The 19,485-nt window shown below is 36.1% G+C and overlaps 1 protein-coding gene across 1 annotated transcript in view; it reads left to right on the top strand.

The window, feature by feature from the left end:
- The first annotated feature begins 1,355 nt into the window (after window positions 1-1,355).
- LOC126237508 (acetyl-CoA acetyltransferase, mitochondrial) overlaps window positions 1,356-19,485 on the top strand; it is a 118,389-nt gene continuing 100,259 nt past the window's right edge. Inside the window, exon 1 of the mRNA XM_049947668.1 lies at window positions 1,356-1,508. Within this exon, the coding sequence (XP_049803625.1) occupies window positions 1,470-1,508 (39 nt within the window). The 5' untranslated portion in view covers window positions 1,356-1,469. The remainder of the gene's footprint in view (window positions 1,509-19,485) is intronic.

The following is a 19,485-nucleotide window of genomic DNA, read 5'->3' on the forward strand; positions in this document are numbered from 1 at the left end:
TCATGTATCCTTACCAATTTGTGTAAATTTCTTTTCATTTTATAGGCAACTCTGATCCTTCCAGTAATCCAGGGTTTCCTTTTAGAATCCTGAGGCTTTTTCCATACAGTCCTATTTAAAAAAAAATACAGCTTGGAACAGTGACACAAACTCATTAGAGAACAAGGTAATTTGGCTTGCCTGAAAGATTTAAAAGATGATTTTCCTTTACCACATAGGATGATGACTTGCATTATACTGTTAAGCAGTTGTCTGTCATGATCCGAATCTTGAAGTATTAGATAAAAACTGCAGCTGATTATGGCTGGTGTTAGAGAAGAAGCAATGCCTTTTTCAAAGGCACCATTTTTCTCTTAATATACATATGTAGAGAAATCAGGAAGTAAATTACAAAGTTGAATAGGCTGCCAGTATGGTAGTTAAAAGTAGATTGGCAGTAGTCATAATTTGTTGTTAGTAGATTTATACTTTACAAAAGTAGTCAGCTGTGGCAGCTTCTGCTTGCTAATGTATTACTTGAGTCATTCCACATCCATCAAGGCTTTCCTTCATAAGGTGATTTACGAAACACTACATGTGAATGAGTGACCAAGCAATCAGGGCCAATGCTGGTGCATAACTTTTGAAATAAAGATTTGTGGTGTGTACGGGCAGACTGTTTCATACATTTGAATTTGACCTTGTATTTTATAGTACATTTTTTTGAAAATAATTAAATGTGCCCTTATGGTTACTTCTGAGCTGAAAACTTCTGAAATAATTGCCAGGATAAAACATGTCACTTTTCATTAATGATTACCAGCACCGGTACCCATTTATTTATACAGTATATTACAGATAGTTTATTTTTCTTAAACATTGCTGATGTATTTGACTAATAGAGTGAGAAGGATTTCTCCTATATGATACGTTTTAGTGCTATAGAGGACCATAAATCGAAATCATCATGTAAACGTTCGTCTCCTTCCTGAGGTTTTATCAACGAGAAAAGCGTGTCAGTTTTTCTGTTAGAATATTAGTTTCTCGGTAGAACGCACAGCATTGTCAAATCAGATATTTGGCACCTGTGAAGAAAGAGAAAACGTACTGTTCTGAAATGGTAAACCACTTGGGCATCCCTACCAAGCGCTACGCTATATGAATGTGCACAGTGCTAATATTTTTCACATTCTTATGATATAGTCTTTAAATATTACTTGAGCTTGTGGTATTATTAGTTTAATGTCAATCTTTTATCGAACGTAAATGGGGTTTGTTTATTATGATATATTATTTTGCTTCGAAGACATTTTCGTTCACGTCGTTTATTTGCGAATGTAGTATGGTATAGTATTATGTAAACTTAATGATACAGCAGAATGTGTATCTGTATCGTAGTTGGTGAGAATGCTGTTAAGTAACACGTGTCAGATAACAGCTGTTGGCTGTTGTGCAGTGAGGTCGGGGTTCAGAAAGCGTCGCAGTCCGCAATGAGAAACATGGGAGTGTTTTTAAGGTTATCGCGTTTGGTAAGGAAAGAAGTTTTAAGTACAACATTAAAGAAGAGAATATATTATTGTCATTAGGCATTACGCTGAATGTGACTTGTGCACCTTCCCGCATGATCGTAGCCTATAGTTTCTTGAAGTGGAAAATACCGTTGTTTACAAGTATCTTCCAAGTGTAACATTAGTACTGTTCGTTTGACAGTGTCAAAGAATTGTATTGTACCTTCTCCTTGAAAACTCGTGTATTTACAAATGAAAACAGTGGGAGTTGTCTATATTCAGTCTCATTCAATTTCACGTACAGGGATTCACAATCTGGTTCATTGACTCAGTTTCGTAAAGGGATTCACAATCTGATTCACTGGCTCAGTTTCGTAATTATTATGAAATCGTGTATTTTTTCGTAATAAACATGGGAAAACATTCTCCAACTGGATGCATCTCAGCGACATTGCTTTCTGTGATACTTAGAAATTGTGAACGACGTCCTTCCAAATTATCTACGTGCTGTGTGCAGATTGGGAAGTCAGACGTTTCGTACAAACCAATTTGTTCCGAAAGAACATAACGAATCGACGGACTATGGTAATAAGAAAGTAGTAAAATTAACACGAATCTTTACTTCAGTTCTTGCACAGTAACGTTTATGTGATGTTGGCGAATTTTGCCTCTTTCCACTGCTTCCTAGTAGGTAAACGGAAGACCAAAATGTGATAATATGAGCAGCAATTCTTGACATTTTGGTAAGCTTATATGTGCTCTTTATTCTGTGGAGTCATTGCAGTGTCAGTGCTCTAATCCTTTTAGTATATCTTAACAGTCACAGAATGCTTTGTCACGTCTTTGTTTCAATCTTCACCCTAGAAGTTATGTATTTGAGGAGTTCTCCAACACAGTGACATACAAATGGCTTTGACTGTAAGAGCAGTAATCCATAAATAAGAATTTTCAACTATATGGTAACAGTTAAGATGGAATCAGAATAATGTAATGAATATGTAGAAAACCTTGTCAGTCTCAGGCTGGTTCTTTGAGTGTGTTTTGTAGTTACGTCATTGAAATAAATTAAACATGTGGAGGGGACTGATGACGATAGATGTTAAGTCCCATAGTGCTCAGAGCCATTTTTTAAACATGTGAAATGAAGAGAATTTAAATATTTGAGAAACATCCCAGGCATCTGTGAACAGCTCTGATGTTACCACTGTAATGCATTACAAAGAATACTGCAAAACATTGAAGCAATTAATCTAGAAGTGTAGGCAGTTTTATTATATGAAAAAGGTAATTACATAAGGCAACAATATAAAAACCATATGGGGTGTGGTGAAGACACAGAATGGAAGAGGAACAGATAGCACTAAAAATAAATGAGACATTGGTAACAAGTGCATGTAGTTGCAAACTTCTTAAACAAGTACTTTGTTTCTGTTACTGACAACTTGGCATTATGAGATTCAGTAAACAGTGCAATGGATTATCTGAGATCATCTCTACAAATAATTTAAGTAAAATGGAAGTGACACTCACTTCTTTCAGAGAAGTAGCATCCATCATCAAATCCTTAACATCAAAGTATTCTAATGGATATGATAACACACCAACAAAGTTAGTGTTCACGTGTAACCAAACTCTTATCAGTGGAACATTTCCAGACTACTGAAGTTAAGCCTCTTTACAAGAAGGGCTGTAAAGAGGCACCGTTAGAATATTGACCAATTTCACTTCTTAAACATCTGACTGCTAATAATACATTGTCTAAGTCACAACTTGGGTTCCTTAAGTGTTCTGATATACAGAAGGCTATTTACAGTGAGAATGTACTTAAGTCATTGGGTAACAAATTACAGGCTACTGGCATTTTCTGTGACTTGTCAGGAGCCTTTAACTGTGTGAATCACAGCATTCTCTTAAGTAAATTAGAATATTATGGTGTCACTGGTAGTTGTGCAAAATGGTTAGAGTCTTACCGAACTAACAAGAAGCAAATACCTGTGGAGTAAGCAATCAGTCTTCATCTGATTGGGAATTAATTACATGTTGTGTTTCTCAAGGTTCTGTCTTGGATCTATTGGTTTTTTTCTTGTGTACGTTAATGACCTCTCGTCTGTCACACTGTTGGGTGCTAGGTTTGCTTTGTTAGCAAGTGATACAAACATAGCAATAAATAGCAAGTCAAATATAGATTTACAAATATTTGCTGATCAAATTTTCACTGACAGTAATAAATGGTGTAAAGCTATTTCACTGTGACTAAACTTTGAAAAGACCCACTAATGCAGTTCAGAATCTGTAAGAGATTTCCTTCAAGCTTGCATATAACACGTGAAGACAGGCAGATAGAAGAGGTTGACACTGTTAAATTTCTGGGTTAGTAATAAATTCAGTTGGGAAGAGCATACCACAGAATTGCTGAAGCACTTAAACAAGTCTGTATTTGCAATGGGAATGCTGTTAGATATAGGAAATATAAAGGCAAAAACTTGTATAGGAAATATAAATGTAAAAACTTGCATACTTTGCTTGCTTTCATTCTGTTATGTCATATGGGATCATGTTTTGGGTATCTCATCAAACTGAGCAAAAGTTTTTAGCAGTGTAAAAGCGTGTAATAAAACTCACTTTGGTGTAATTTCAAGAACACCACGTAGAAACATATTCAAAGAAGGTATTTTAACTGCTGCCTTCTTAGTATATTTATTCCTTTATGTAATTTGTTGCAAATAATACGTCTATTTCCAACAAATAGCTTAATAAGTAGTATCAACACTAAAAATAAGAACAATTTACATTAAGATCTAAAATCACCAACCTTAGTACAAAACAGGTCCAATATTCAGGAACATACATTTTCAATAAGTTGCCAACAATCTTTTTCAGATAAAGCACAGTTTAAAAAGAGTTTCAAAAACCTTTTTGGTTGGCAGCTCCTTCTACTTTTAACAAATAAAAATAAAATAATAATAATAACATGTTAGATATAGAAGAAAAATTTCAGCTAACATACATAGAGTACAAAGACTCAAATACAGACATTAGACCATTCTTGCATAGACCACCAAATAACCCACAAGTCGAAACAACAATAACAACTATCAACACAATCATACACAACAAAATAAAAGAAAATACAACTATGGAAGAGTTACAGCTAATCGTTTATATAGGAGCACTCACTACACTAAATATACACACTAGGCAGAGATCAGAACAAACCAACACACAGAAGAAACCCACAAAACCAGCATGGCAACATGGGCTACAGATCAGAATAGAAAAACTGAGAAAAGACATCGGACAGCTAACATAGTTTATAAGAAATGAAATATCAGACAAAAAAACGAAAAAGGTTAGGTAAAATCTCACAACAAGAAGCGACAGAGCAATTAGATGAAAAGAAGCAGAAGTTACAAGCATTGGCCAAATGACTTAGAAGATACAAAAAAAGTGAAAATCAAAGGAAACAAAACCAAACATTCAACACAAACCAAAAGAAATTTTATCAGACAATAGATAACACACACATTAAAGTAGACAACCCACCAAACATAACAGACATGGAACACTTCTGGAGCAACATATGGACAAACCCGGTACAGCATAACAGGCATGCACGGTGGATACAAGCAGAAACAGACGCATACAAGAGGATACCACAAATGCCTGAAGTGATAATTTTGCAACATGAAGTCACCCAAGCAATTAATTCTACTCACAATTGGAAAGCCCCTGGAAATATAAAATAGCAAATTTCTGGCTAAAGAAGTTCGCCTCAACACATTCACATCTAACTAAATTATTTAACATATCTAAAAACAAAAATGATGTGACTTACCAAACGAAAGCGCTGGCACATCGATAGACACACAAACATACACACAAAATTAAAGCTTTCGCAACAAACCGTTGCCTCATCAGGAAAGAGGGAAGGGGAGGGAAAGACGAAAGGATGTGGGTTTTAAGGGAGAGGGTAAGGAGTCATTCCAATCCCGGGAGCAGAAAGACTTACCTTAGGGGGAAAAAAGAACGGGTATGCACTCGCACACACACACACATATCCATCCACACATATACAGACACAAGCAGACATATTGGTTTTTAAATATGTCTGATTGTGTCTGTATATGTGTGGATGGATATGTGTGTGTGTGTGTGTGTGTGTGTGTGCGCGAGTGTACACCCGTCCTTTTTTCCCCCTAAGGTAAGTCTTTCCCTCCCCTTCCCTCTTTCCTGATGAGGCAACAGTTTGTTGCGAAAGCTTGAATTTTGTGTGTATGTTTGTGTTTGTTTGTGTGTCTATCGACGTGCCAGCGCTTTCGTTTGGTAAGTCACATCATTTTTGTTTTTAGATATATTTTTCCCACGTGGAATGTTTCCTTCTATTAATTTATATCATTAATTTGAACCCATAAATTATTTAACAGTTACATTGCAGGCCCATTCACATTCCCTGATACACTTACACATGGAATAACTTATCTGAAACCTAAAGGTCAAACAGATACAGCAAACCCAGCAAAATATCGCCCCATAACATGCCTACCAACAATATACAAAACACTAACTTCAGTCATTACACAGAAATTAATGACACATACAACACAGAACAAAATTATAAATGAAGAACAAAAACGCTGTTGCAAAGGAGCACGATGATGTAAAGAGCAACTGATAATAGATGCAGAGGTGACATATCAAGCTAAAACTAAACAAAGGTCACTACACTACGCATACATTGATTACCAAAAAGCTTTTGATAGTGTACCCCACTCATGGTTACTACAAATATTGGAAATATACAAAGTAGATCCTAAATTGATACAGTTCCTAAACATAGAAATGAAAAATTGGAAAACCACACTTAATATCCAAACAAATTCAAATATCACATCACGGCCAATACAGATTAAGCGTGGAATATACCAAGGAGACTCATCAAGTCCTTTCTGCTTCTGCCTTGCTCTGAACCCACTATCCAACATGCTAAATAATACTAATTATGGATACAATATTACTGGAACATACCTAGACAAACATGGATGATCTAAAACTACTGGCAGCAACAAATCAACAACTCAACCAATTACTAAAGATAACAGAAGTATTCAGCAATGATATAAATATGGCTATTGGAACAGACAAATGTAAGAAAAATAGCATAGTCAAGGGAAAACACACTAAACAAGATGATTACATATTGGATAACCACAGCAACTGCATAGAAGCGATGGAAAAAACAGATGCCTATAAATATCTAGGATACAGACAAAAATAGGAATAGATAATACAAACATTAAGGAAGAACTAAAAGAAAAATATAGACAAAGACTAACAAAAATACTGAAAACAGAATTGACAGCAAGAAACAAGACAAAAGCTGTAAATACTTATGCTATACCAATATTGACCTACTCATTTGGAGTAGTGAAATGGAGTAACACAGACCTAAAAGCACTCAATACACTTACACGATCACAATGCCACAAATATAGAATACATCACATACATTCAGCAACAGAAAGATTCACATTAAGCAGAAAGGAAGGAGGAAGGGGATTTATCGACATAAAAAACCTACATTATGGACAGGTAGACAATTTAAGAAAATTCTTTCTAGAACGAGCAGAAACTAGCAAAATACACAAAGCAATCACTCATATAAATACATCGGCTACACCACTGCAATTTCATAACCACTTCAACAACCCTTTAGATCACATAATATCAACAGATACGAAGAAAGTAAATTGGAAAAAGAAAAAACTACATGGCAAGCACCCGTATCATCTAACACAGCCACACATCGATCAAGACGCATCCACATATGGCTAAGAAAAGGCAATATATACAGTGAGACGGAAGAATTCATGATTGCAATACAGGATCAAACAATAAACACCAGATATTACAGCGTACAATACTAGCAAATACAGAATACCCCAGAAGACTTGACAATGTAGCAAAAATAATACATCAACAGCTTGCCTTACAACATAAACTTATAAAACAACACGTTCCCACATACAATTATGCACCACAAAATGTACTTGAGAATGATGAATACAAATTATACTGGAACAGAACCATTATAACAGATAAAACAACACCACATAACAAACCTGACATCATACTCACCAATAAAAAGAAGAAATTAACACAACTAATCGAAATATCCATACCCAATACAACAAATATACAGAAGAAAACAGGAGAAAGAATTGAAAAATACATCGAACTGGCCGAGGAAGTCAAGGACATGTGGCATCAGGATAAAGTTGACATTATACCAATTATACTATCAACTACAGGAGTCATACCACACAATATCCACCAGTACATCAATGCAATACAGCTACATCCAAACTCATATATACAAATACAGAAATCCGTAATTATTGATACATGTTCAATTACCCGAAAGTTCCTAAATGCAATGTAACATATACCGTACAGTTAAAAGGAAGTCACGCTTGATTAAGATTCACGTCACTTTCCATTTTTGACCAGACATATCGTCTGAGAAAAGAAAGAATAATAATAATTGTTTGTATAAGTAATTGAGAGATTAAAGTTTGTTTCGCCTTTAAGATTGGAATTGAATTTCTTAATGTTTCATAAAATCTTACGTAGCATTGTTCATTGAGGTCAGACAATAAAGTAAGTGCAATTTACGCTGTGAATTTATCGAGCTTCGCACGTTTGAAGATGTACAGAACGTAGCCAGGGCTCATTATATATTTTTTTGTAAACAAAATCTGATATCTGAGCTCAGCTTCAATCATGACACTGGGGTGACTAAAACTACTGAACCAGAGAAAAGCATACGATTAAATAAAACATGTATTCATTTCAACATATACATTACGATATGAACGACACTTACGTAAAATTCAAGGTAAATAATTGCAGATAATTCAGAGATGAGAACGACTTATTAATTCTGCGCCTCTTTTCTGCAAATAAGTATCAATATGGCTAACTGTGGAGCCACACAAAATATTACATCCTTCTAGGACAACGAATGACATAAGAGTGCTGATACCTACTGGCTGCAACAAGAGAGTGGTGTTAATTCCTTCGTTTTGCTTTCTCTTCTCGTAAAAAATCGATACATATAATCTAAGTTCAGTAAATTAAATATCGTCTGTGCTCGAGTGCAAATGGTTCCTTAAATACTCTATAGATGAATATCTTAACAGGGACTGTTATACCTGCTTAAGTAAATATGTCTGTTAGATTCAGTTCTGACAGCACTTGGTCATAACAATCAAGATTGGGAATTTTGTGTATGATAAAATTATTAAAAGTGCATGATCATATCTGCTTCTGATAGTGTATTAATTCTGTAAACATTAGCAGTTCCGGTTTACTGTAATGTATTCACATATCTTGACAACCTCCTGTGAAATGATCAGTTAAGTATTATATTCAAATGTTCTACGTTTTGTTATATCATACTTTCTGACATGCTCCACACCCACAAAAATCATCTCATTTTTGGATCTGTGGAATGAAGACTGGATCTGATCTTATCTAATCTAATAAATGGGTAGCAATAATAAGTTTCAGAAGGTTAATCTTCTTGGGCTACTTTACTGATCAGGCTACCACCACAAGATTTCAAGATGTACATTGTAACTAGGTTTGTTTAAACACTGCAGTACAGTACTAAGCATGGTCCTATTCAAGCTAAGATCTTCCCTTCCTCCAACTTCTGAACTGGCATTAACCAATTATAGGTGACCTATAATTTAATGTGAACTCCAAACCCAAACTGGCATTTTTTTCACACACACACACACACACACACACACACACATGTTGTTGCCAGAGGTGAAATGAGAAGGAACAGGAAAAAAAAAAAAAAAAAAAAAAAATCCTAAAGAAGACATTTAGAGACAGAGCTCAAACTTGAGATGAACAAGGATGGGGAAGAAAATGAGCCATGTCCTTTTCAAGGAACCATCCCAACATTCATATGAAGTGATTTAAGGAAGTACAGAAAATTAATTCTAGATAGCTGGTTAGGGATTTTAACCTGCTCCTTCCAAGTGCGTGTCCACTGTCTCGACTATTGTCACTGTGCCAGGTGCCTGTTGATATCAGAATACCTGAACCAAATGTCTTCACTTTTTTGAATTTAATATCATGGCTAATTGTGTGAGTTTACTGCCATTTTCATGTGTATTGCACCTGCACATGTCAGTGAGCGCTCACAAATGGCTTTTTGAGTTCAAACTAGGTGTGTAACTAAGAAGAGGTGTAAAAAAATATGGGCTAAGTAGAAAAATTACCCTTTCATTTAAGACTTATTTATTGCAAATTGCTATAGACATTTGCTGTTTCTATAATTTTTTCTGAGTTACAAGCCAGATGATTTAACAATATGAAAGTCTACAAACAAAAAGACAGTTTATGGAAACTGACTCCAGTTGTGAAAGCCTAGAAACATACTAGAGCAAAGATCCTTGGTGTAAAAGGTCATTGTTCTCACTCTGACAATGAGCACAGGCTCAAGGGGAGGGGGGAATCCTTAATCCTGCATGCAAGTATGGAAATTTTAGCTGTCATGTCCAAATCTGTAAGGTGTTTTCATTATCATTAGCAGTTTACTCATTGCCAAGTGTGATGACATGTCTCTCAATTCATTTCTTAGGTACCTGAATAGTCGACTAGATGTCCCCGCAGCAATCTTCAGCTCTTCTTAATATAAGTAGCTTTGACTGACATGGGAAGATCAACTTCTTCTGAAACTAGTCTAATGAAATAATTTGTTCTCCTGTTTGTCCATGGTATCCAAAATATGTTCCTCCAACACCACTTCTCGAAGGCATCGATTCGGCTCTTGTTGCTAGCTTTCATGGTCCAGGTCTTGTAGCTGTACAAGAACAGAGGGAACACCAATGAGTCCACCAAGTGCATTTTTGTTGTTTTCGGATATTGCCTGTTCTGCTAGACCTTAGTGGGTTTAACCATTGAGACTTAGCCAAGAACAATTAATCTTATTTCTTCATCACAATTTCCTGTGTCGTTGATTAGAGATTCTACGTATACATTTCACTTACTACCTACAGATCTTGTAAGTAGCCTGTAAGTTGGATTTAATCTAAACTATGTCAGTTAATAACCATTAGTTAGGTCTTTTTCATGTTTATCTCTAGACTGAAATTAAAGTAATAATCTTCACTCAGAAAACAGATCACGAACTTCTCGCTCACTTCCTGCAATAATAGTAGTATCATCAGCTAAACATAGATTCTGCATCTACATTTATACTCCCCAAACCACCGTGAAATGTATGGCACAGTAAATGTCCCATTATGCCAGTCATTAGGGTATCTACCTATTCTATCATGTATGGAACATGGGAAGAATGATTGTTTTAATTGCTCTGAGCATAATTAGTTATTCTAATCTTATCATAATGATCCCTATGTGAGTGATAGGGGTTGTAGTATATTCCTAGATTCTTCCAGTTCAGTTCCGCGTAATTTCATGTGAAATCACCCAGTGGCCATTGCCCTTATGCACAGATTTTTCTGAAAATTTGGTGTAGGAATGTACATAATGAGTTAGGGTTAAAATATTTTTTCTGGAATTTTTTGACCAAAATTGTAATTAGGAGACCATTCTGAAATATGGGTCCCTTCTACCAATGGGCATTGAGAAACAAAGTGCCTTGTAAAACTGTAACCACTATAACTTTTTTATTTATGAATCAATTTTATTCAATTTGGTGTCATTGGAAAGTAAAAGAATAGAGCTATAATAAAAAAATTATTAAAGTGCTGTGTCTAAGCAATAAATGTTTGAAAATTTGTAATTAATGTAATTTCTCACTTTTTTTTTTTTTTTTTTTTTTTTTTTTTTTGCAAATTTCATGATTTTTTTTTTTCAGCAGAATCACAAGTTTCACCATCTGAATTTTTGTTTCAAATAATTCCTGCTGCCATACTTTTCAACATAAAAAAATTAGAAGGGTGTTTGTCCTCTGTTGTTAGATCTTATACTTTTTCAATAATGCTGTAATAATTAATTGCTTCAAATAGCTAATCAACAATACATTAAACAACAATGGAAAATTCAGTCTAGCAGCAACACTCACATGCAACACAGGCTGTGTGTGTTAGGTTTTTGTGTGTCTGTGCACTTTATATATCTGAAGGACTTTGTCTTGATTTTGTCCTTCTTACATAAGCAGCCATTCTGTCTTGTAATTAGAGAACAAGAAAAAGTTTCAAACCAACCAGTTCTTTTCTGTAACATACACAGTTGATTAAAAATCACAATGGAAAACAAATGTTCTTTAGGTTTTGTGTCAGCTGTTGTGTGTCTGAAGAAAAGTGGTAGCAGTGAGGAGCTTGATTTAATAGATATGTCAAGTCTGAATGAAGCTGATACTGAATTATTGAAGCAAAGAAGCACCTGTGAAAATATTAAGCGTGTTTGTTCTTCGCACAAATGGCTATATTTGGGAACATTTGAAGACAGACAAAGAATTTGCTGTGACCCTTTTATGAAGCATGGTAAAAAGCCTGCTAAGAAATCTTTGAAACCTATTTCTTTAACCATGGCAAGGAAATATAAAACCCTTGGACTTATCCCAGGTACCAAGCTGTGCATAACATGCCGTAAGGACATTTTATCTCCTATGGGGTATAACCTTCCAGGGATGGATGAATGTGAAGCTGAAGATCACGAATATACACCAGATCCATCTACAGCTCTTCGGAAACTTAATGAAAGTTGTGAACTACTTAAAATTTCACCATTTAAGGCTACCAAGAGAGCACAAGACAGGCGCCCAGGATACATTCGATCCAAGTCTCGTTGCTTAGCTTTAAAATTCCAGCAAACAGCATCAGAAGTGCTACATGTTCCAGTGAACAAAGTGTCTGAGGAAACTGGCAGTGCTGAATATACAGACTGTAATATTTTAATGCAAAAACTTAAAGAGAAATTCAGCAGAAGTTCTGTTAAAGAAAAACTACAAATACTTACCTTAGCACCAGCTTCATGGACTAAAGAAAAAATCCAAATGTTTTTTAACACTACTGAATACATGGTAAAGAAATTGATGGTATTGCTAAAATAAGATGGTATTCTGTCAAAAGGGAGTTATAAAGTGGGAAACAGAATAGGTAAGGATGTGGAAAAACATGTCCAGAATTTTTACTGTGAAGATGATATAAGTTGCATTTCTGCTAATAAAAAAGACTGTCTGGCAAAAGAGTGTATAAGACAAAAAGACTACTTAGCTTTCATAGAAAAATACCCTGAAGATAAAATTGGGTTTACTAAATTTTGTGAACTTAGACCAAAAGAATGTGTTACTGTAAACAGTCATGGAATGCATAACGTATGTGTATGCATGTATCACCAAAACGTAAAACTGTTAATGCATGCTACACATGTGAAAGAACCATACACTGAACTTCTACAGAAACTTGTTTGCAATCTGGAAAATGAGGAGTGCATGGTGCATCGCCATTCTCAGTGTCCTGATGAATATGAACTGCGCAATTTTTAAATGGAGCTGGAGTCCTTAAAAGATTGTGAAAATGTTGTATTCAAACAATGGATCCAAACTGATCGACCTTTACTGGAGACATTAATCAAGACGACCAATGAATTTGTTGAGTATTTCATGCAAAAACTTCAAAATTTAACACATCATCATTAAGTATCAAAATCTCAGAGTCACTACTTCAAATCAAGCAAAGAAACCCTCTCTGATACTACATGCATCATCATAGTGGATTTTGCAGAGAACTATACCCTGTTTGCTTCAGGATGCTGCACGAGGATTTCACTGGCAGAACATTCAAGTCACCCTTCATCCTTTTGTGGCATACTTTAAAACAGATGATTGCATTAAGTCAATGTCATTGTGTTGTATAAGTGACTGTTTGCAGCATGATGCAAACACATTCTATGTTTTCTCCAGAAAACTGCTCTCACTTGTGTATTGGACAATTACCACACATCCAGCATGTTATGTACTTCAGTGATGGCAGTTCTGCACAATATAAAAACTTTAAGAACTTTTTAAGTTTGTGCCGTCACAAACAAGATTACGGAGTAACTGTAGAATGGAATTTTTTTGCCACTAGTCATGGCAAAAATGCATGTGATGGAGTTGGTGGTACTATTAAATGTTTAGCAACAAGAGCAAGTTTACAGCGTCCATATGACAGTCACATTTTAAGTCCAAAAGATCTGTTTACATTTGCCAAAACTCATGTTCCAGGAATAGAAACATTTTATGTTACAGCAGAGAAGGTAAAAAAGTTCACAAACGTGTTACAAAAATGATTTGAGACTGGTTGTACCATTGCTGGGACAAGAGTGGATCATTTTTTCAAACCACTGAATGAAAACAAGTTGCTGATAAAGTGTGTTTAATCATCTACTAAATTCATTTAAGTTCTTCATGGAATTCAAAACACTGCCTCCAACACAATTAAAGAAGAAACATTTGTCACAGTTATCTATGATGATCAGTGGTAGCTTGGAAAAATTCTAGAGATAAGTGAAGAACACAGAGATGCAAAAGTCAAGTTCATGAGTCCAAGTGGCCCTTCATCAAGTTATTCATGGCCACTTCACACTGAAGTTGCTGGATACCTTATGAAAGCATTTTAATGACTTTGCCTGCTCCTAGTGCAAGCACAAGTACTGGTTGTTTATATACTTTTGAATCAGGCATAATATTGTCCATTGAAAACTTATTTGACAGAATCAATGCTTTTTAGAATTTTATGAATGTGTTTTATGAGAACTGATCATCATTTGTGACCACTAGGTAAAGTCACAAAATGAAACGTATATTATTATTTATGTTCTTACTGTTCTAAATGATGAAACAGAACAAACACTCTTCTGATTTTTTTATGTTGAAATGTATGACAATAGGAATTCTTTGAGACAACCTTTATATTGGTGAAACTTGTGATTTTGAGGAAAAAAATTCATTAAGTTTGTAAAAAAAAAAAAAAAAAATGAAAAAGACATTAATTACAAATTTGTGCATATTTATATGCACAGTTGCAGCATTTTTATAGTTTAGTGATATAGTTGGTCCTTTTCTCTTTCTAATGACACCCAAATGAATAAAATTGATTTATAAATAAGGGAGTTATAGTAGTTCAAAACTTTCAACCTACCTTTCGTACTGATGCCAGATGGAGAAAATGCTAGACATTTCAAAATAGCCCCCCCGACTACAGTTTTGACCAAAAAAATCTGAAAAAAAAATTTTCACTTTTTATTTATGTACTTTCTTACACCAAATTTTTACAAATATCCGTGACATGATGGCAACGAGATTTCTTTATTTTGGGTGATTTTAAATGAAATGAACCTTCCTTCAATATCTCTGTGACACACTCCCACAGATCAAACCAACGTGTGACCATTTGTACTGACGTTCTCCGTAAATGTTCAATATCTCCTGTTAGTCCTGTTTGGTAAGGGTCTGCCAGTTCCCGTCTCATTTGTTAGGGGCTTGACACTAACTTTGGTGCCACTAACAACCTTTACATATGACCAGAATTTCTTTAGGTTTTGTGAAATATCATTTAACAGTATTCTGCTATGGTAGTCATTAAAGGCGTCGCACATTTCTCTCTTGACAGCCAAACGCATTTCACTCAGCATGTCTCTACCTACAGGCCTACACTTTGTTTTGCACCTATTACACAATAATCTCTGTTTCTTTACAGCCAATTATGAACTGTTGTACTGGTTTCATGTGTTGCAGTATATGGTCAACTATTCTTTTAAACTTCTTTAGTTCCTGTGCATGCTCCTACCCTGTGCTGAAAGTTTCACATTGCTCACTGAGATATGACATTACCGATTTTTTATGTAGTTTGGTGAAAATAGAAGACTTTCTGCTTGTTTTAGTTGTCTTTTATACTTTGGTAATCACTGTTGCCACAGCTGTGTCAGGTAACTGATGCTAGTTTTGGTGTGGACATCCTTAAAGAAATCAGATCAATTTGTTGCTATAATATCCAATATATTTCCATTACGAGTCAGGTTCGTAACTATCTGTTCAAGGTAGTTTTCAGAGAAGCCACGCAGTAATGTTTTGCAGAATGTCTTATCGTATCCACCACTAACAAATCTGTAATTTTTCCAATTAATTGTCTCTGCCAACGATTACAGTATGATTAGGGAAGTTATGTACAAGTGAACTGAGCAGATTGTCGATTTACTTGCCACCAATTGAAATTCCACCACACCAGCTATCCATTGTATCCCGGGTGACGTACTCTGCATCGATGTTATAGAACTGAGGTAACAATATGTGAACATGTCTGTCTCCATGTGTCACACCACATATCATAGCAATATCGAAAGCCTAAAAAAAAAAAAACTGTGCTAAAGTCACAAAATTTAATGCACAACATGACAATTTTCTGGCAGGCTGTATGAATTTTCAAATCTACCAATAGTGTCATTTAGACCTTAATCTAAACCCCAACCATAATAATATCCTCAACATAGGAGGAGGGAGGGAGGGAGACAAACCTTGCTGTTAAACTCTAATGTACAAGGTGTACAACTTTGCTTTCGCCGTTTTTCCCCAACATTTGATGCTTTGATGAAACAAATTGGTTACACATGTATCATTCAAAGTATTTTCCATTGCTGGCCACTACTTTCTCCCATATTTTGGGCAGTGTACAAATCCCGCGTCGAAAAAATTGTTTGTCTTTTGAAGCGATCCACGAATCGATCCAATTTGTGACTCCTTCGTGAGTTCGGAAGTGTTGATCAGCCAGGCCATGTGCCATTGATCTAAACAGGTAATAGAGAGAGCAATGTCTGGAGAATATGGCGGGTGGGGTAGGACTTCCCATTTTAATGTTTCCAAGTACGTGTTGACCTCTTTTGCAACGTCGGGTCGAGCGTTGTCATGCTGCAAAGTCAAGTTATCGTGCCTCTCGCTGTATTGTGGCCATTTGTCTTTTAATGCTCTGCTCAATCGCATTAATTGTGTTTGATAATGAGCACCTGTGATTGTTTCACTTGGGTTTAACACCTCATAGTACACGACACCGAGCTGCTCCCTCCAAATGCAGAGCATGATTTTGGCGCTGTGAATATGCGGTTTGGCCGTCGGCATGGAAGCATGGCCGGGATATCCCCATGATTTTATTGCATTTGGGGTTATTGCAATGAATCTGTTTTTCATCCCCACTCACAATGTGATGCAGACATCCCTTCTGTTTTTGCCTCTGAAACAACTGTTCACAAACACACAAATGCCATTCAATGTCTCTTGGTTTCAGCTCAAACAGGACCCAAGTTCCTTTTTCTGAATCATGCCCATAGCCTTGAGACTTTTTGAAATGGCTTGCTGTGTCACTCTCACTAATCGTGCCAATTCTTCTTGAGTTTGACACAAGTCTTCAGTCAGCAGTATCTCCAACTCTGCATCTTCGAAAACATTCTCTCTTCCACCACTATGCCGGTCTACGATGTTAAGATCACTGTTCTTGAAGCCTAGAAACCACCCACAACATATTCTTCCACTAATAGCATCCTTACCATACGTACTTGAGATCATTCGATGAGACAGCTGCTGTTTTCTTCATATTGAAACAAAACAGTAACACCACCTACAAATGACGAGAATTAGGTTCGTAAACTGACATTTTCAATCAAGAACAACTTTATGATGCAGACACAAATCGACTAATATTTGAATGAGGTTATGTTGACCGAGGTCCAAGATGACTGCCTGACTCTGTGATATGTTTCTTTCGACCACTACTAACCATTGTCGCCACCTATTGGCAAATGGTGGAAAGCAAAGTAGTACACTTTGTTCTTCAGCAAATCATTGTTGGATTGTGAACAAACCATTGTAATTACATCTACTTGAGACATATTTTAAACTTCCTGGTGCACTTCATATTAACAGTAATAAAATGTGGTGGGGGGCATGATGTCACAGGGCCAAAGGGATGGGATACCACACTATAACTGCCCCTCTCATGCATATATTCAAATAGGTGATGCAACAGAGAAAACTACAACTAAGGCTATAGTCTGTTTCCTTTAAATCTGCATTCAAGAAACCTTTAATGTAAAGGCTCTCACTAATTTCATTTCACTACTTACTCAGCCATTTCTGCTTGTAACATGCTCATGATTTCTACGGCCTTTGGCCTAAGTGTACAGGTAGTTGAACTCATGTTGTCAGAGCAGATAGGTCTCCTAAATTTGTGTGTTAACACATACTTCAGCACTGAAGGAGACAGAGAGAGAGAGAGAGAGAGAGAGAGAGAGAGAGAGAGCTCAACGAGAAAAGTTTGATTTGTGCTAAAGTGATCACCATTTCCTTCCAACTGACTACTTCCCCAAATAGAGCCAATAATCAGTGTAGTGTCACAGATCAACATGCTAGCGTGATGTGTTACCCAGCTAGACAATGAATGAGGACTATGATGTTAAGCAGTATAGTGATTTAATAGTTAAGAGCAAGGAAGTATTAATAGTTTTGTTGCATATTTTTGCATGTAGTGAGTGTACAAAAGGATGTCGTGTCCCCAAGGTGGGAATTTGATCACAATAACTGCAAGAGATGAAGTACTTGCGTGGGCCACCTGTCCTTCAAATCAATTTCTTTTAGTGTTATCCTTGTTTCCTGGTCAGATGAATAATGTTTCTTGTTGTCCCAGGTCTGTGGTACCTTCCAGGTATCCTGTCTCATAGACAAATGGTTGTTTGAAATGTGTACCCTGCCTCAGGCACTTCATCTGGGCTTCCATGGGACCTGTGGTAGTAATCAAAGGCACCATGACAGCTGTTGATGGTGCCAACTTTATTGTGGACCACCTGCATTCTTTCAAGTATGATGTCTTCCCAGTGAAAATGGCATTTTCCAGGAGGATAACTATTTGTGTCACCAGGCAAGAATTGTGCTACAGGTTGTTTGAGGAGCATAATAGTGAATTGATGTGTGGGCCACCAAATTTGCTCAATATGAACTCTGTGGAATGGAACACTTCTGGGATGCTATGGGATGCCAGCTCTCCACCCATTGGCCCATAATTTACAGGAATTTAGGAAGTTCATGATGTGTAGACATATGGTGACGCATATCTCTATAACCTACGAAAGACTTGGCAGATCCGTGCCCCACAGAATTGCTGTTGCATTACATTCCAAAATTGACCAACATGCTATTAAGCAAGTAGTTGCAATATTTTGTTTCAGTACCGTATGAACAAAACTACTGAATAAACACCGATACTGTTTACATTTACCTCTCAGCAACAAGCTTTCACATCATTCAAATTATTTAGGTTGCCTAAACCAACACCACTCGTCGTATAGAAGTGTATTCTAGGCTAATACAATCCACAGATCATTTTCTTGATTCAAAAAAGTGTAAAGGAAATTTACTGTTCAGGCAAATTGTCTTGCAAGCTTTACACTCTCAGGCATTGATGCACTGGAGGAGGGGGAGGGGAGGGGGAGACAGAGAGAGAGAGAGAGAGAGAGAGAGAGAGAGAGAGAGAGAGAGAGAGAACCCTTTAAATAAAAACTTGGAATATCCATGAACATGACACAAATGACAGTAGACTCTTATTGGAAATTGATTCATAGAATATGATGAATGAATAGCAAATTCTATGCTTGATCATAATGCCATTATCAGGTTATTTGAAAAGGGGGGAAAAACATTACTACATATTTTTCCTTTAAATTTCAAGCTATGTTTTGTTCTTACTGCTTAGTAAAACTAAATGTATTCACTACTTCAGTTTAGTTCAGTTATTTGTATGTCACAAGGATCGTAAGTGCAATCTCTCTGTATGATGTGCAACAAATGAGTTTTACACTTGGCTGACCAATTACATGAATGCTGTAAGTTTTTCTTATGATCATATACATATAAATGTTCAAAAGCCCTCTGCCCATCCCCCCCACCATGCACACACACAAACAAAGTCAGATTATATTTACACATTCAGAA

The sequence above is a fragment of the Schistocerca nitens genome, chromosome 2, assembly GCF_023898315.1.
Source record: "Schistocerca nitens isolate TAMUIC-IGC-003100 chromosome 2, iqSchNite1.1, whole genome shotgun sequence".
Lineage (NCBI taxonomy): Eukaryota > Metazoa > Arthropoda > Insecta > Orthoptera > Acrididae > Schistocerca > Schistocerca nitens.